The sequence below is a fragment of the Syngnathus scovelli genome, chromosome 19 (genome assembly GCF_024217435.2).
Source record: "Syngnathus scovelli strain Florida chromosome 19, RoL_Ssco_1.2, whole genome shotgun sequence".
Lineage (NCBI taxonomy): Eukaryota > Metazoa > Chordata > Actinopteri > Syngnathiformes > Syngnathidae > Syngnathus > Syngnathus scovelli.
This window is the reverse complement of record NC_090865.1, coordinates 1,080,909-1,101,045: the sequence shown is the minus strand read 5'-3', so window position 1 is coordinate 1,101,045 and position 20,137 is coordinate 1,080,909. Positions and strand designations below refer to the sequence as shown.

Here is a 20,137-nt window from a genome sequence, read left to right as displayed (position 1 = left end):
GGGTACTTATCTTTGTCTTTCCGTGAGCTCTGCCAAAAACTCTTAAGATCTGCCATTCATGATTCACCACCCAGGAACATTATGCGCTTTTATTAGAGATACATAATTCCTAATTTTAGCCTTTTTTGTTGGATTTTATGTTTGAACAATCAAAACACTTCACGCTTGTCAGGAAAAAGAGTCGCACAAAAACCTGACGTTTGACAGACGTGAATATCTTAAAACTTAACTCGATTTACATTTTGTCTTTTTCAACATGCCATCAAAGTCAGCCTTTTTGCTCATAAAATCTATCGAAACTCATTTGGGGTACTCGTATGATTCTTCCCATTGTAAAAGTCAAGATTGATTCGGGCAAAGTGCGAGAACCAGCCGGGAGTCAATTTTTAATAAACGTCAAAAAGAAGGACAATGACACAACGCTGGCGGTATTTTTCACTCTTTGACCGAACGGCGCAGTGTTCTTTGGAGATTACAATTGTAATCTACGGCTGAACGGAACCAGAGCCCGGTTATCGGCGGCGAGTAAATGACGTTGACAAAATGAGTCGACACAGACGCGGTTACTGAAGTAATATTTGAGAAGAGAGATGGAGGAGTCCATTACAGGTACAGACAGAGACAGACTGGATGATGCTAGATAACGGACACCAAACCAAAAGCCCCACATGCACTGATACTGTTACTCATTTTTACAGCAAATCCAGTGACAAGAACCTGCCCGCTCAAAGAAAATGTAAAAAGTCATTTCCTAAATGGATGTTAGAAGCTTCCAAACTTCCCGTGAAAGCCTGCCTCCCCCCCCCCCCCCCCCACCTCCCCCTTAAAAATAGTCAGGTGCATCTTCCCACACATCAATTACAACACATCAACTGAAATGCTGATAGAGAAGCCAAATGTCCTTAGTTCACCTTGTAATAGTCTCAAAATCCACTTACTGGTATTAAATGTACGATGGTGACTCCAGCATTATTCTCTTTTTACAGGGAATTACATTGTACAAGGATAACTTGCTCAGGCTTGAGCTAAAGGGGGGCCGCAGTGGGGACAGGCCCCCCTGAAATATGCCAGATGATTTTCCAATTTTCCCCAGACTTAGGGAAATTTGGAGGGGGGTTAAGATGCCCCTAAGAAAAAAAAAATCCTAGCTCCTCCAGTGCAACTTCTATTGGTATATTTAAGCACATAATCGTCAAGGTAGAGGCAACAAGGGGTCGAGGTAAATTACCCATACATAAAAAATATGAAACATTAAAAAAAATAAGGCAGCCTCTTATCGCTTCCATCTTTGTAGCCTATAGGCAACGTTATTCACAAACACAAAAGAGCTGCACAACAAAACACACACACACACACAAACACACCTCTTACCCTCCTACAGGGCAGAACTGATGCGGCAGGAGATGAAATATGACAACCTCAGGGGTAAACACACCTCCATTGGAACTCCACACACACACACACATTTAGTGTACAGCTACATGCCCACGAAATGGCATCCCCGCTAAAATATATTGCGCCAGCATCAAAAGTGTTTTCATGACCTTTGTATTTATATTCTAGTGTTTCCTGTATTTATCCCTTTGAATGTGTGGGTTTTGTTTTTTTGCTACATTGTCCCGTGTTGTGTGTTGTGTGACCCACGCGTGTCCCCCTCAGGAGAAAATATAAGAGTGACTTATTGAGTGTAAAAGGGGGCATTGCAGAAGATTACACACAACAAAGCAGGTCAGAAGTGGAACGGCCAAAGACCGCTTTGGATGGTGACACATCATACAAATGGTAAAAGTGCGCTTAGCTATATGAATGTGCAAAATACGACAAGAGCCTCCGTGTTTAAAGACAAAGCCAGCGTGATGACGTCGGTAAAGGTGAAAGTCTCTGCACTCGTACTGAATCTCATTAGACTGCGGACGCTTGAAATCAAAATAAACAGCAAACATTATATTCCCATTAAGAGGGCATTGAGTGAAAATACCCCGAATAAATCACACGAGACAAGCAGCCCAAACTCTGCTCACCTTCTTCACCTCAAATGCAATAACTTTCTATTGCATTTTATATTTTTTTAAATCCCCTAAACGGAGTCACAACCAGCGCAATGCAATTGGAGACGCGCATCACGACATCTTAACTTAGCGAGCGAGTGCAGCAACCTCTTGGCCCTCTCCAACAAGCTCATCTTTAGCCCCAAGTAACCTTGTCGTTCACCCGGCTGACCCGCCTAAAGACGGATGCCCGACACTCCGGCACATATACCCTCGCATTGATTGCTTTTCTAACTTCTTGCCATTGTTTTTTTCCCCGCCTCATCTGACCTCAATTGTACTCCTCATTGCTAGCATAGCATCATATTGCATTCGCAGAACATCTAACGGCGGCAATAATGAACTGACGACAAACAGAAGTGCGCTTTCCAAAACCCACACACAAAATGCTTCCCGCAGTAAAATCTCGGGGTGAATTATTTAAAGAGCAGACATTTTGGGGGGTGCTGACGACAGTAAATAATGAACTATTTTGCAGAGAAGTTGACTTTCCACACATTATCAGCAACCGACTTCACTAACGAAACAAATAAATATGCTTTCTTTGTAAAATACGTCATTCACTGTTGGAGTGATTTTTCTTTCCTCTTCTTTCTATTTGGAGATTACATTTCCTAATATTGTTTGCCTCCTTCATTTCAGCAGCCGCTGAAAAGCCCGCTTTATTGACTTTGCAATACGCTCGCCGCATGTGCACGACATTCGTATACCAGACGCTGTAAACACATTCCACCCTGAGACGCGGCGGATCGAAGCCAATCAGACGCCCCGACACAGCCCCAACCTACTTTGCATCGAGGGCCCCGAGAGGAGCCTTGAACGTATTGAGTTTGTTCTCGTGCAAAAATAAATACGGCCGGCCTTTAAAGCATGCATACGCGCATAAACGTAACCAGTCACATCGAATAATAACCGGGAAGACAACAGATGCGGAACTGAATTGAGGGAATGACGAAAGGGGGCAGGAGAAGAAAAAAAAAAAGCGAGAACTTGATGCAAACGTGTCAGGTTGAATTAGCATGAAACTTGAGAGGAAGCGTCGGCCCGTCTGTCAATCCCACGAGAGGCTCGGTATACGATGAGCAACTTTTCCCGGAGTTGCGTCGCTAACTCGCTGTAACTTTGCCAACTTGCGCACGCACACTCAAAATAAAAACGAGCACATAAACATAACGAGGCTGAGTCGCCTCGTCCTTCAATCAGCGTTTCTCATCCAAAGTGGCTAAATGTTGCCATGCTGCGGGCCAAACAGACTTTTCTTTTTTTTTTTTTTGTGCACAACACCAGCGGCTGTCAGCGGGCCAACTTGGAACTGCTCTACGGAACATGCGGCACAAGCGAGGTGCCCTTTAATTAATTATGAAAACTTGTAATTAGAACAAATTGTTGCCATTGAAGTCGTTAACTCATAAATAGATGCAGTGCTGATTAGCTTGAGCGTGTCTTTGAAATATGAACAAACTTAAGTTTGGTTTGTTTCATAAATATGTCCATCATCGATACCATTTTTTTTTTTCAGACCGGTACCGAATATTCACTCTTTGAATATTCAGAGATACCCGATAATTGAAATGTCATTCATTCAATAACAAAATTCACAACTGCTTATATTTTGGAACAGACGAGTGAAACTAACAACTTCTTTCCAACAGTCCCAATTATTGCGCAATAATGACACAGATGGCATTTGGACGCCAGCTCGATGTACTGCCAAGGGCTTATTACAAGCCATGACGTCTGTGAGTCAGAGGCAGAGCCGCACCGTGTTTGTTTACGGATTACAGCGGCTACATCGAACACATGAACCTCTCCGAGCTGACTGACTGACTTCCTGTCGCAATTGCAAGCTGTCGAGGCAGTCACGAGTCAACCCAGGACGTCTTTCTACTTCAGCTTTCCCGCACGATCTCCTCCCTGGGCATCCCAAACCCGAATCCCGCGTTCACCGTTGCTTTTTTTGGCGTCTTCACACGGCATTTGAACAATAAAGGCGTTTTTGTTTGAGAATGCTGATTGCGTCAGGCTTCTAAGGGATGCCAGCCAAAGCGTCCCATGGTAAGAGGACTGCTTTCCAGCAACTATCAGGAGGACTCATTTGCATCTTTTGATGACCTAAAATCGCTTCCCCCTCATCTTTCCTAATCCCAGTAAATAAGTCAGACCTTTGCGTGAACCCTGGAGACTTTTGGGATTCTGCTGACTCATGTTGACTGTGGACCTTATTGCCGGGGGAGGTGACACAGGTGTTGGCATAACTTGGCAGATTTTTTCTCCTGGATTCAGATCTGATATACATTTGTAGTTTTTAATGTTGGCGTAACCTACCAATGAACTTTGTGGAACATAACAGACGCAATGCTAGCATCTGCGTTCTTTTGCGAGGCGGAGCCGCTCCACTTACGTTTGCTGTGTGTCAGCGTTTGCTTTTGAATTAATTAGTTTTGAGCTATTTGTTGACGACAACATACAAAGACACGTACATGCACAAAATGTCAAATCGAAATGATGTCTGGCCTACCTGGTCCTGAAATTGGCCGGATGCGGGTGGCCATCGTACAATGACAAAAAGTCGTACTCCTCTTCGATCGCAAAGGATAAGAAGATGAGTTGGATGCGACTGCCTTCTTCCCCGATAATGACCCAAGTGCAGTTGGCCCCGTTAGGGTAGCCGTAGGGGAACCCCGGTGACTCCACGCTGCCGTTTCGCCCCTTGAGGGTGCCGCCGCAAGTGTAGATAAAACCTGCAAGAGAGAACAGAAAAAAAACACTTTTAGTTTCCTGCCGATGCTAAGAATGGAAACAGACGAGATTTGGGGTTTAGACAAACGTGCAAAAAAGTTTCCTTGCTTCCATTTTGTTTCTCAGAGAGGTGTTTTATCTCACTAGGCTGAACAATACGTAAACATTGAGAAAAGGCCGCTGAGGTTAATATTTTCCCCAAAGATATTAACCCAGAGGTTAATAATTTTCTCATTTTTATGGTGGCACTACTGCGAGAGGAAAATGTTGTGGAGCGCTACATTGTAGTCAGAATATACGCATTTGCAAATACTGGTCACCATTCAGTCATTTCCAAAACTAAAAATGGATGTTCTTTCTGACGACTTGTGCTCTTGGCCTGATAAAATCCAAACGTGGACAGCAGCAGACTATCGTTGCCCCCCTCTTCCCCCTGGCTGTGTTTAACGTAACACTCGGGCAGATTCGCTGACAAGTCCATCAGGGCTTCATCTGAACTTAATAGATTAGAGGATGTCTTGGGCTGAGATGAAGTGGAGTCATTAAATCGGATCGGCGGGTGGAAAGGGGACAAACGAACTGCAGAGCAAACACAGAAAAGGAGTGTTTCGTTTTTTTTTTTCTCCCATTCACCGCTCCCTGACGTTAGTCACCATGATAGAGAGAAGAGGGAAAAAAAAGAGGAAGATGATTTAAAAGTCATCACTCAGAGCCAGGAGATGTGGGTGGTGGCAAGATGTGGGGGAGGTAGGGAAGATGCAAGATGGAAAGAGAGAGAGAGAGAGAGAGAGAGAGAGAGAGAGAGAGAGAGAGAGAGAGAGAGAGAGAGAGAGAGAGAGAGAGGTAAAATGAAGAGTACACAGCAGTAAAAGAGATTTCTAATTATGCTGACTGCCAGACCGAAACTGACAGCCCTCCTCAACACAAACACACAAACCAAAATAAAAGACGCACAAGCACAGCTACAAATAACCGGCCAGAGTGTATAATCATTCCCAGGCGTCCTCAACCGCTTGCACCCATCACTCATGGCGTCGTTTCTTCATTTCGCCATCGCTAACCTCAATCGACCTTGTTTTCCAGCCCTCGATCACGTCGCACGATGGCTAACACCCGCAAAAACAACAACAAAAAAAAACATCGGTCGGTGGACGTTTACGTTTGTCAATTGGAATTCAAACCTTTACAAATGTATAAGACAATGCAAATATATTTACATACCTACTGTGTATTTCTGATGGCTTTGTCTAAGAAATGAAACACCGTCATGACAAATAGATCTCTGTAGATGATGGTGTTGCATCATTTGGGATTTGATATCAGCGCAGCTTTTAAGTAGACGATCAAAAACGATGCAGTGTTCACTAAAGGAGCTGTAAAATGTTTTTTGGGTGGAGGTAAAGGACGTTTCCCGATGGTCAAAGAGATAACAGCCAAACTAGTTTTCTATGCAGGATTTACGCAGACGCTAATTGGCAAACTGTCAAAGACTCGGGCAGAAATTGGGTGAGCACGGCGGTGCTAAGAAAGCAAGCGAGCTAATGAAGAATGGGAAGGCTTTGCTGGAAAAGAGCATGCCCACTCAGCAAGAAAAAAAAAAAAAGCTGCTTAAAGACAGAAATCTTGCTGGTGAATGGAGAGGATTTAATGACTTCTCCATAGTAAGAAAGTCTTCTGGAATAGCTCAGATAGTGACGAGTAAACATGTACACTTGAAGAGCCCTGACTCGGAGAAAGACGTTTTGTTAGTATTAAAATATTAAAATCTTCAAAAGACACTTCACGCTCTAGCAAGCCACTGCCAGCGTCGGTCGCCTTGAGATTGGAGTGGAAAGTGAATCAGTAGGTGAGCTGGCACAGGCAGTAAGTAAGAGGGTATATTTCCACCACTTCCATTATGCTCGACTACAGTCTTACACGCCACTTGATCACAGAGAAATGGAATTGGACTTTTTTTGTTTTCCTCACGACCATCAATTCTCTCATTCCTGAACAGGAAGAAGAATCCAACTGCGACATTTCCATCGATATTGGACAAAAATAACATGCGACTTGAAATCTTATATATGTTTTGTTTTCATCTAAAAATATTCAGATCCATTTTGTTTCAGACTTAAACGTTAAGACCGTTTGATGATTCGGCTATGCTCTAAAAAATGTGGAGCTCTTTGCTTTTCAGTTGTCTTGGTAACTAAAACCTTTACGGCAAGACGAAGAGAATGTCTTAAGCCTGTCACAATGCAGGAAAATCAATTATCGGGCTTGTCATTTTCCACAGGGGAGAGGGAGGTATCCCGTGATCAATACGCTCATTTGGTGATGAAACCAATCTTTTGCTCAACCACCGTAACAGCGGTGTTCATTGTCCATGTCTAATCCGTTTACGTCATCTTACCCCTGTTTGTCCACCTCTTTGAAGGGGCTATTTGGTCAGATCTCACACTTTCTAATTTCTGATTAATAAATATATTTCGGCCAGTGGAGCACATGACCAATCCTGACACGTCGTACCGGTAACATCGACCTATCATCAGAGTAAAGTACAGTGGTTGAATTAGTTGAGTGTTTACGGAAGCAGGGGCGGAGCTACGTGGTGGCCAGGGCCACCCTGGGCCAGTTTCTGAGTTAGCAACCTGACTGTAGATGGTATGATCAACTTCTTGGTTACAGAGGGGGGGTAGAAAAATATTAAGGCCACCCTGGCCACCCTATTGAAAAAAAATTCTAGCTGCGCCCCTGGATGGACGCAAGAAAGATTTTTCTCGAAGACAGAAGAAAAGTAAGACAGACAGTCAAAGGTAAAACCCTCAAAAAATAAATAAAATAAGTATCACCAACAGGGAACCAAACGCGTTTGAAACATCCCTCGGGGCTTGTCAAACCTAGAATTAGACGCCTCCCGTCAAACGGGTGGTGGTCGAGACTATACCCTGGAGTGGTGAAGGCGAAATAAGGGGAATGCCTAGAGAGTGTGAGACAGAGGGAACACACTGGGCTGAAAATCAATTTCTAGGCCTGTCAGTCACTGGTGAGGGGCCAGGGGGGAGTAGATGTGAATAAAAATGAGGGGCAAGGCAAAACATAAAAACAAGGGAGGGGATAAAACAAGAGAACAGTACACGAAATGGGATTGTGGTAAAAAAGTAGATTGACACAGGAAAGTTGAAATTGAGATTCAGCACTGCAGTCGTGTCGGTGAAAGGAGGAAATGTCACCAGCAAATACTCTCGGACATGTTATCCGAAAAATTGATACAGTGAAAAAAAGAGCTGAATTTTGGAGGGAAAAGTCACAAATGGATAATATTAAGCCATTTAAATTGTGTCCAGGCTTCATTTGCGCATGATGCAGCCATTGTGTCTAATTCCACGTCGTCATATTGAAAAGATACCCTCATAGTCAAATTTAGGGCTAACGAGCAGCAGGCACAGATATTGAGCAAAAACACTCCTCATTTGAATAATAATAAGCCATAATGTGCGCTTTTATCAGCATGCTGGCCTTTACGGTAATGGCAGCTGGCTCAATGCATAACTTTGCCAACCAACTTTTTTTTTTTTAAATACTTCATTTGAAAGTGGCTGAACAGAGAGGTACTTGTGGTCTGGCATATTTTTTAGAGGCATTTAGCGTTCAAAGGGAGCACAGCGGTGGTATATAGGGGAGAATTGTCTCAAGTCTGATTGATTGCTTTCATCCGTCAAAGGTCTTTAAAGTGGCCCTCCATCATGCACAGCCATACAAGGAAGTGACAAGTGCACTAAAGCCTTGGTGATTGGCAGCAGGCGCAGGTAATGAGATGTTGATAGGTGTCGTCTGAAGGGGGCGCTATTGATTACTCCAGTGTCATTGATGCCGACCTCGCTAATGAGACCTGAAGCGGCTCGTTTGGTTTGTAAGGAAGATGTTGCGAGCGTGTTACTGGGGAAACTCGTGAATGTATGTCGCCATGGTAACATCCGACCTATTATGCACCTGTGTTGTGTAAGGAGTTTGCTTACGTCATAAACCACGAGTCTATCACTTGGGAAAAACCTCCCAAACGCGGCTGGGAAAATATTGTTAATGTTTTCCATTTTAAAATAACTTTTGGGATAATCTTATTCTCCATTATGCTCATTGTAGGCTCAAGTTAAAGTATGTTGCTACTTTCCTGGTGCCTAGGATCTATATGGAAGGCAATTGAGGAGATTCATTCGGATCAAAGTAAAGATACATTAGGAGAAAAGTTGCGCTTTGTCACCATCTTGGTGATAAGGACAGGCTCATTTGATAAGAGACTACAAATCAATGACCCATTTTCATTCAAAAGAGCCAAAAAGTCTTGAAAATTGTGCTAAGTGGGCTAGCCGAGCGAGCGAGCGAAACTCAATCAAAGCAAAGAAATCTTCATTCACAGCCAGGGGAGGACAAGTTAGCGAGCGTTCCTTCGTCAGCTTCTGTGGGAGCGTCATGTGGAGGCTGTGGTGAGGTTCATCCAAGTGGTTATTTACCCCAAAAAGCGCATAGTCAAACAAGCAAAGGTATTAAAAAGCCACAATCTTGCTTTGCCTTTTCTTTTTTAATAGCGGGCGTAGCTGCTTTAATCACTCTCACACACACACACACACACTTTCTCTCATTATGCTGTTCGCAGACAGAGCCTTACTTCAAAAACAAAAGGAGGCTCCATTAGGAGCTGAACAGTCATTAGAAATACAACAATCCCGCTGCCCTAAATATGCTGGATCCAAGTCAGCTTTTTTATTTTTCCACCCCCTTCCGATTTTGCACTAGGAACAATTAAATGATTCCATGACTCAAATTCACCATCGGTGTCTGTTCATTTTATAAGACAGCCATCACCTTAACAGACGGATGGAGAAGTTCTTGAAGAGCTATTAGGATCCATTTTTTGTCGCAATTCACAACAACTACCATTGTTGTGTCACAAAGTGGGCCGATGTCAAGTATAGCTTTTGGTTACGATGACGAGGCAAGTGAACAGTTGTTCTCAAACAGAGCGCAATCGGAAAGAAAATGTCACACTGAATTACACTTGGACTAGTACAACAATTAAGAGGTCACAATTATGCAAATTGTTAAACCACTCAAGGCTGATTAAGGCACATTCATGGACCTAATCACCATGGCTACCTTGGCAGCCCAGATTCCAAAATGGATGCTGCGTGTGACTTCCATTCTCACCGTTTCACCTGATCTCAGCCGAATTGAGTCCAAATTTGGAACTCAAAATGCACAGTGACACACACACACACAGCAAAATGTATCTCATGAAACAATCTCCAGTTGTTAAATAAAAAAATAATGTTGCAAACTGCTCATATATTCAATTTCGCTCTTCACGACGGATACACAGAAATATTTCTCGAGAGCAAGGCTGCCAAGACAAATGATTGGATTCCCTTCCTGTTCTGGCTTTTTTCTTTTTTCAATCATTTGAATTAAAAAAAAAAAAGAAAAAGAAAAAAAGGGGCGGAAAATCTGGCTGTCAAATACGCCCGCCCGTGCTCAGCATGCATGCTTATGCTCAGCGGGAAGGAAGCAAACCTCATAAAGCCCACCACTTTACGGGCCAATATTAGATTTTGAAGCTCGCATCTAACGCGCAGATGACAATTTGTTAGAGTGAAGAAGTCCGCCACGGTGTAAACGTGATTCCATTTCCGCCATTCTGCACAAATATGTAGAGCACTTAAACATTTCAAATAAATATTTCCTCCAAAAGCACACGTATGGCGTCAAAAAAGATATATTTCGGACAAGTTCACAAAGACACAATCCGTCTGGCCAATTGTTCATTTTCATTATGTCAACGCTTGTCTTGGGGGCTCGGCTTCTTACGGATTAACCTTGAAAGAGTCCCCATTTGGTCATCCGTCATTTCCGCGGTGCTCTCTCGTGCAGATGTACAGTATGTATTGATAAATCGATGGCTGCCGATGGAGTCAAAGTGGCGCCACGATTAATTACGCCGCCACTAAGGAGCCGAGGAACACTTTGATCGCTGATTAATTATAGCTTACTTCTTTTTTTTTTTAGTTAAGTGTTCATTATAGCTGTGTATAATTTATCACTCACTCTATCTGATGACAGAAGGAAAAAAAAGGGAATAAGTGTCATTATTTCAGGTGATAGATTATATTGTACACTAAAACATAAAAAGTTATGGTGCTAACAAAACGACAGGCAAATAAAGACAAACCAAATCAAAATCGCAATGAGACACGCAAATTGTTTGTTTGTAACTATGTGAGCATCCAATCTGGCAACCGCTTTTGAATTTTTGGGAAAGCATTTCCAGCATCCCCGCCGCCTTTCACTTTTCAGCTTGTTGCCAGGTTTTAGGCGGCAGAACTAGATATTAAATCACAGTGTGGTGGAGCAAAGAAAAAAAAAAAGTAAGAAAGAGATTATGCAGAGCGCATTTTCAACCTAATTATGCTTTTGACTCGCCAGCACAACGAGACGATGATGGAAGTGTAGAAATTGGGAGAAATGGCAGAAAAATGCGCCACGGGATGAAAGATCATTAAGAGTTCATTTGCATGTCAGTGCAAATATACGACGCTCAAACCAGATCATCAGATTGGCTTCTGTGCTCAGCGAGTCTTAAACGTACCTTTAAGGTCACAGCGTTTTACTTTTTACAAGTGTTGAGGCGCGTTACCATGATAAATGTCAAGTAGCTTGACTTATTGTCGGGACAAATGTCAACTCAGCATGCAAACATCAAAAAGCCACAGTTGTAAATCAAGAGCGTGCTGGGACATGAGGGATTTTGCTCACGCTTAACCTTTTGTCGCAAGTCGCTGACTGGCCGATAGTGTGAGCGTGTCTTATTTAAGAAACAACGTACTTGTTACGTTTCAAATGACCTCAGAGAGCTGGACAAGCTGAAACATATATACATTATGTGCAAATGATTAATACAGTCTAAAAAAATAATGCACACAACATGATGTTATATATATATTTATATCTATATTTCACAACATTGATTAGATCTCACTTTTCATTGCATAGTCCAGTAGACTATTTTTTATTTTTATTTTATGCATGATTTATATCATGTCTTTAAACCAATTGAATCATTTCTTTGCTAGACACATCACAAACAAACAAATTCCAGGTGCACAACATCAACGTCAAGCATAAAAAAAAAAAATCGAAGTGTTATTTCAGCACCATGGACAGCGCCTCTGTTCATTCGACTGAGTTCAGAGTCTACTACTATTCTGACACAACTGCTAGGAAATCAAAAGTATGATTCATGTAATATTAAACCGCCGCAAACAACTGACAAAAGAAGAAAAGCTTGAAATTCCCGAGCCGTCGCTTCCTGAAGATGAACTTATTTATGTAAATCTTAAAACGTACGGACACTTTCGCTTGGCTGGCGCTCCAAATTGAACCAAATTCTGTCGCTTTGCGGCATCTCCCCCCCCCCCCCCTACTCAGTAAAACATTGATGCCGTCCATCATTCATGGAATAATGAACGAGTGAGTACAAGGATGAGAAACACTGGCGGAAGAAAGCAAGCCGGCAAGCCGGCAAGCCTCGATGACAAAACACACGCACGTAAGAGCACATGTTTTTTTTTAGACAACAAATAGACAGATCACAACATTTGGGTTATCTTTGGATGATTTGGGATTTTGGTATTCCACTCGCAATTAAACTTTCAGAACCTTGCGGGTCGCCGCTACTTCATCAACAATTTAAAGTACTTTCAAGCACGGAGATGGCATTTGGAGGAGGGGGCGGGGTCTTGTGGTTGTGCTTTAAATTGCTAACCCATTTTAGCAGCAATACTTTTAGCCATTTAGTCAAATTGCTTTCATTTTTATCTTCCGTTTTGACGACAAGCTGTTCAGCCCGTCGACTAAATATTTGTCCATTTAGTCAACATTTGACTTCCCCATTTCTACCGCAACCAGCTTAGAGAGCAGATGACCGACATTTACTCAGACACAAGTCTAGTTTAGTCTGGAGCGCGCCTGCTCCAAATGTTTGTTTGTTGCAACCCATTCAGGCAGCAGACAAATTCATCCAACAGTCCGCCAAGTAGTAAAATCAATCACATGGCTAACATAATATTTAGACCACAAGATCAGCCCATTCCCAATTTAATACCCGCCGCTTACTCCGACCTTGAATCTTCATTAACCCAAATTTATATGTACACAAAATAACGCCGCTCGACCCTCATAACATTGTCAATCATCCTCTCGCATGCATTCCGAGCCGCGATAAATTGTTGCCAGGTGCGGCTTCCATTCTCCTCTCCCATCTGCCTCTTTTTCTGCTCCTTGTAAGACAACCGTGTCTTTTGGCTCTTTCCGATTTCACGTCCCAAGGCGTAAATCTCCCCTTTGTGCGCATTTCAGAAAGAGGAAGGGGGGAAAAAAGGCCAAAGTGCGCAGGCTTGGGCTGATATTGGCAACGTGGCAAGTCGCCAATCTCATTAACTTAGCACGCGGCGGGCAAGCTGCCCGTATACGAGCGTACGCGCATGGGCGAGAGCGAGCGAGCCTGTCTGAGTGGGCCAACGTCAGGGCCAGTAAATGCCACCACTCTGTCTGATGGTTCCAATAATGGTATTAAAGAGAGCGAGAGAGGAGGAGAAACAAGCGGGGAGAGGAATTTATGAAAAGTGACAAGCGCATAGACATTTTTTTTCTTTTCTTCCAAAGCGGCATTATGTGCAACATGCATGTTAACGCAAACACCAAACAGAAGGCCGCGGCTGCTCGCTAATTAGCACGTTGTTGCGCTCGCTGCTGACTGATAACATGAAAAACAGCCGATGCCGGTGGCAGAGGAAAGGCATGTCTACAGGCAGGTTAATGAGAGAGCCAAGATGTAATCGGGGGCTTGCTGTCCGCTGGCCAAATCATTACAATGCATTTTTAGATTCAGAATTTCATAGCCATAGCAGCATAAGGCTAATGTCTGCATTCAAGGGGAAACCATTTTTATACTGAATTCTAGATTAGCCAGTCAACTAGCAAACCTTGCAAAATTTGAAAGGTTAAAAAAAATGACTTTTTTTTTTTTATATTTCAGCTCCTTTGAGGTAGTTGCTTTTTTTCGGGGAGGTATTTGAGGGGGGTGCACTGTATGCAGCTGTTGCTTTAAATGTAGTAGCGACTGTCCACAAGTCCTGCGACATTTTAATTAAGCCAAAAGTGGCAACGAGAGCGAGCGAGAGAGAGAAAAGCTTAGTTAGCTGCAGCCTCCCTCATGCACGCGTGCGTTTCTCCCTCGCCTTCATCAGCGCTTCCTCCCATCCATCATCTTCCCCTTCACTTTGTACACTCATCCTTCCTTCCTTCTTCTTGCATTTAAATGAAAAGTTGGACGGCGCCGCGCACTGACCGTAATGGCTTACAGGACGAAATGATGGGATGATTATTTGTTTAATTAGCCAATTTGCATAGTTAACTTAATCACGTCAGAAAGCCCACCTGCGGAGAACACCTGTTTGGAGTGCGTCGAGCATCCTGCCGAGGCTTGGCCCGCAAGATGCTGCTTGCTCAGCTGGAAACAAAAGCTCCGAGTGCACCGGAAGGTGCTTTGCAGAGCAATTGAACTTAACGTGTTTATCTTAAGCATGGAAAAGTATCGCCACAATTTATCAGAAATGTAATGTTCCGGGAGCATTAAAAATTAAATGGGGTTAAAGTGCAAGCGAGCAGCTAATAATAAAAGCACACATGGGAATAATAGCACGCCGGGAGCCTTTTCAATGTCTTTGTTTGAAGTCTAAATACCCCTCTCAAATGACACAAGTGACATTTAGCTGGTGTAACAAAAAAAAAAAAAAAAGAAACACAAATAGTAATGAGCACACATTCCAACACCGGGTGCGCGTCGCTAAGTGCCCCTTTTGAGGAGCTAATGCTAATGAAAGTCTCTCATTAAAACGTTCAACTTTTCCACTGATGCCAATTAGCCAAAGCCTTTGGAAAATGAGATAATGGCATTATTTGTTCCAGCGGTGTCAAACAACACAATGTGGAACAAGAGTGTTCGAGGAAAGTGGACCAAAGGGATTACATATCAAAGGTTACTTTTTCTTATTTAGTTTTATTATAGTGTGTGCTCCAGTTGTTAGATAAAATGCCTCTTAATAGAGTACATTACATGTGACTGAAATCAACTATTGTCATTTTACTGACAAAAATAAACGGAATATCATGACTTGTCCGTTTTCATTTCATACTTTAATGTAATCAAATTCAAGTCGTGGTATCGTAGTGGCATCGGTGGCTTTCGTGGTCGGTTGTTTGCTCCAGTCAAGTCAATAAAGTGAGGGGGCTTCTAATTCCGATATGCATTCATTACGCACTCATTTCAATTACATGCGAGGACACGGCGCAACGGGCAGAATTACACTGCGTGATGAGCGTATATTCAAATAGAGACTTAATGCAATTATCGGCGAGGCTGCGAGAGTGAGTTTGGATCCACACGAGCGCCTTTAATTTCCCACCCCTCGCATTGTAGAGACACACACACACACACATTTCACATGTAGCTACATGTGAGAAGAGCACGCTAGGTTGCCCGCAGCGGCATGAGGTGCTAGACGTGTTAATGGCTGCAATTGACAGTCAGACTGAGAGGTAAAACGGTGAGTGAGCATGAAGTAGAGCGGACGACAATTGACGGTTTCAAGACTGAACTTTTGGAGCCTATCAGCGAGAGCAAAAGTAGCACACAGATAGCGTGAGGCGGTGAGTGATATGGACGCCGACATCCATTACTGCAATCTCTGATGTCCCCAAAAGACCAACGAGCGACCCAGGTCAAGTCTTCTGTTCTTGTAAATGTTCCAAAATGGAAGCACACAACAGGAAATGCTGGCCATCAAGCATTTTTGCTAGCAGGCAATTACAAGCCCGCCCCTTCCCCCATCCGTGTATGCCAAAAAGTCTTTGACAAAGAGAATTTCCACATCAGAAAGCATTTTCTTTTTTTTGCAAAGTGGGATAATGCCACAACTCGCTTGGCTCCGCTTCTACCTCTCAGGGTTGGGCTTAGCTATTAATGGGACGACTATGTCGCCTTCACGGCCTGTCTGTGCCGATTATAGCGAAAGGCGGAAACAAGCTGGCTTCTGGAGACGTTGTGAAAGGAGCTTACGATGGCAAAGGGGTGGCTGCGTGCATCCAACAACACTGCGGCTCCAATAGTGCCTTTGTGTAGTGGTACGGAAATTGGACCATTTTGCACAACACAATCTGGAAATGATCATATAAAAACTCGGAATGAGGTCTGACAGGAAAAACGACGTGGTTGTGTAATTTAAGAGAGAACTATTTGGATAGAAGCAATTCAAAAGCCCCGTTCATGCAAACGACTCCGACGTAATTTTGCGGTGCATGTTTGATTCCGACGTGAAGCGCTTACAAGCCTTTTCCGAAGCTCCGCTATCGCAACCGAAGCATCGTCAAGAATCAGATGACGTCTCGCCCCGCGGGGACGGAAGATATTTTATTTATCTGTTTTATTCCTAACCGCCCCGCTGCAGCAGGGGGGTGGTCACGGGGAAGGACCCGGATCAGATCAGATTGCGGAGCAGGCAGATGGAGAAAAGACGGGAAACGGGAACACGGAGGAGGACAAAGATGGGAGCGATTATTGGAACGTTTGTGCGATCGCCTTTCGAGATTGCGCACGCTGACTTCGATTCCCTTTGAAACAAATGTGATTTAATCGGCCTCGCATGCAGCCTTGTGAGCATTCCGTAAGACGTCAAAAATGCTTTTCCGAGTTGGTTTCTTCGCCAAAACAAGCGATGAAAAGAGCAAACATGCTCATCCGCATGTTCTCCGTTTTTGATTTTATACATTTGACACATTGCCGCAACATATTTGTGTTGTTTGATCCTGTCAGATATGCGCATTACACACACAAAATGATGCTAGAGTACGTATACAAAAGCGTTATTTCTGACACACACAAGGAGACACGCTGGCGGCAATATTCCGCGTTGCGAGTCACAACAATGTGGCAGAGCTGACAGCTCGCGTTAAAACCACAAGGCCTTGCAAAGACCCCGTTTGCACGTTTCTTTGCTACTGTGTATGTGCGTGTGTGTGTGTGTGTGTGTCTTTTTCACCAGCGTGAGTCACTCTTACGGGTAAATGTCAAGGGTTAGAATTAAGTCTTCAGAGGTGCCCAAAGCTATTTTTAGCAAGGGCATTTTTAAAATCAATTTTAAAATGAAAGCTATTGTGACACTAACTTGTTGACCACATTAGGTGCTGCTGTTTTGGTTAGCGAATGCTCATTATGTGTCTGCCTCAAGATGACAAAGCGAGGTGGACAATATCTGTGCCAATGCAAGATGTTGGACATTTAAGTTTGACAGTCAGCTGAGATAAAAATAAAATAATTTAAAAAAAAGCTGAAAGGACATCTAAGACCAGAAATAATTGAAGCGAATCGCTAATTACAACGATTCATCTGTGTTTGTTTCCCCAAATGATTTCAAGAGAAAAAGCCTCTAATGGAGAATAAAAATAGCCTCGCCCGTCATACAAAAGGCTGAGGTGAGCATTAAAATGTTCCAACCTGTTAAAATAACAAAAACAAAGTCTTGGTAAATGTTCAGGGTGGCGCGTGGGCTAATTTATAACAGGCTTCATTTCATTAGCGATTCAGTCAGTGATGTAATTAATAATCAGCAGTTTGGCATTAATTGGAAGCCACTGTGAAGGCTTTTTACGCAAACAAAGTGTGACTGGTCCTTCGCTTGCTTTTGTTGGGAGTCGGCAGCATACTGAAACTGACATTTTGCTTCACATTCATATAATTACACGTCATAATACAATTGGTTTAATTTTCCGGCAACTGTCAAAAGAAATTAACTTTTTTCTGCAATTACCCAATTGTTCTAAACGCTGTCCCGACATCGCCTCAGAAATGTTTAGCTATTCCGCCGTAGCATTTTGCATTACCACAAAATCCGAGGAAGTCAACGAAGGAGATGTCTTTCGAATCACGAGACAATTATCGCAGAAGATACTGCTGACATTTCCCCGGTTGAGTCAGTTCCTCGCGCCAAAATAAGCAAAAGTTCCACCTAGCGTCAAGGCGATCCCTGGACAGCCCGTGACATTTTCTCATCTAATTTAAACACGTAACAAGTACGGCGGATGTTGCGCCGAGGCCAACCGTCCACTTCTTCGATGTCGTTGTCACAACGAGTCTTACTTCCTGTCCCCTAGTTATCTATCTCTCATGCCCATGTCTTTCATGAATAGTAATGGAGTCTTGTACATTTGAAGTCGTTGTAAAAGCTTAATTAGGAGAAAGGGCTTGGAACGGCATCAAAAAGTCAGTCACAAACTCATTCCCAATTTCCCTTTTCAATGTCATACTGAGCAAACGGATGATGGCCCCATATATAAATTGTAAATCTCATTGCACACGAGCAAACACATATCACAAAAAGTACATTGAAATATTTGACGCACATATTTACTTATGTAATGTGGGGCTGTTTAGTTGAGCAAGCAAAGACAGAAGAATCCTTTTCAGCCCAGTTAAGTACATTTTCCATCACTTGGTACTTGCTGCAGACAGCAAACAAGTTTGGACTGAATCAATATCAACAATATACGTGGCATCATGTACGTGGTTTTGTCTGGCTAATTCTTAGCACAAGCCAGCAGCTGCAGTCAATCCCTAAATCGCGAGTAAAATCCCTCACCGTGCACTTTAATTAATACCCACTTGTCGATAGCGAAAGTGTTGCGTCTTAGGGAGTTTTCGCAGACGTCACCAAATCAAGGCTTGGCAAACATCGGGTGTCTTTTCTTTTTTTACTGTTGCTCCGCCAGCTACCTCGGCTTTGCAAACTTGGCCGGCGAAGGCGCGCCGGCTGCCAGTGAATTTGAGATGTACGACAGCCCGGCAAGGTTGAAGCGAAATGCCGCCGCTCTTGCCACATTTAAGAAAGGATACCTGCTGCGCTTATAAAAACAGGGACACGGAGGAGGCGAGGAAGGTTTGTCACAGTTTTGGTAAACAAACAACCCCTGCACGATTGAACGAGTTTCAATCACAAATGTTGCCTTGACTGGCTAAAATAGTTGTGTGTCTCACAGAACACAAGTTGTTTTACATTAAGATTAGAATAACTCATTTCTGAATCCAAACTCTTTATGATCAGACATTTAGTAAGACTAACGATAATTCAATTAAGACAACATTTTTGTCATTTGTTAATATTAGTCAAGATTATAGCGAAATAAATTGTTTTTTTTTTTTAAAAAGGCCTCTATTCCGCATTTTTCCCCCAACTTTTGGGTCTGAGGGAGTTGAAGTGATGCAATATTGTTGTGGCCAGTATAAATAATCCATAGTAGACCTTGTTGACTGCAGATGCTCTTTTTTTTTATGAAGCAGTCAATTCACATACGCTCCTCCGAGGACCCCGCCGTCTTTTTCCGTGTTTCCATTCAATGCTAATTCGATTGAATCCTCCTATTTAATTCAGCTACTCTCCTGAGTCCTCTTTCCTTTGATCGCCTTCTCACGTTGCCATTCCCTCTCCCTCTCCACCTCTTTTTAATGCCCGCCACCCCCCAAAGCCTTAGATCTACCCTTTTACTAGATTTCATCCTCTTTTCAATCTCATCTTCCGTTCAATCTCCCCCCTGCATCTCCTAGAGTGGCGGCCAGAAGGAAGGTGGGGGGGGAGGGTAAGAGAAAGTAACGAAGCTGAGAGAAATTGGAGGAAGGAAGGAATGGCGGAAATAAATGAAGTCAAAAGTGGGGGGCGGACGTTGCGAGGCGTGGTCTCGCTTGAAAATGAGGCGAGAGATGATGGAGCCGGACGAGTAAACAAGATGATATGCTGATGTGTGAGCCATTTCTCGTGGTTACATCATGCGGCGGCAGAGTGTAGAAGGTACACAGCACCTTGGGAAAGCCACATCTTCAAAATGGAAGCCTAACATGGACCAACGGCAAAATTCAACACTTGAAATCCAACACAAGCTTTCTCCTCGCTTGGCCTTTTGAGATGTTGGCAGTACGCTCAAGCTAATCTCTTTCCTCGCTGGCTCATTACAAGCCGACCGCAAGTCGGCCGACGCATAAGCCGGCAAACGCCGAGGCCAAACGACACCCCCGGTGATTGGACAACAAGCCGACTATTTAATTAAGGGTCTCGTCCATTGGCCGCTTCCCGTTCCCTCGGGCAGGGAGGCAGGGAAACGGGCCCCCTTTGCACCATGCCTTATTAATGAATTACGATAAAAAGCGATCGGCTAGCTCAAAGACGTCATTTTGTGTAGCCTTTGACGGATTTCATTATATTGCCATCTTG

General features: G+C 43.4%; 1 protein-coding gene across 11 annotated transcripts in view; it reads right to left on the bottom strand.

Moving 5' to 3' along the window:
- csmd3b (CUB and Sushi multiple domains 3b) overlaps window positions 1-20,137 on the bottom strand; it is a 140,729-nt gene that overhangs the window by 103,780 nt on the left and 16,812 nt on the right. For all 11 annotated transcript variants that reach the window (XM_049750685.2, XM_049750686.2, XM_049750687.2 and 8 more), the window contains exon 2: window positions 4,567-4,789. In XM_049750685.2, coding sequence (XP_049606642.1) covers window positions 4,567-4,789 — 223 coding nt within the window. The remainder of the gene's footprint in view (window positions 1-4,566; window positions 4,790-20,137) is intronic.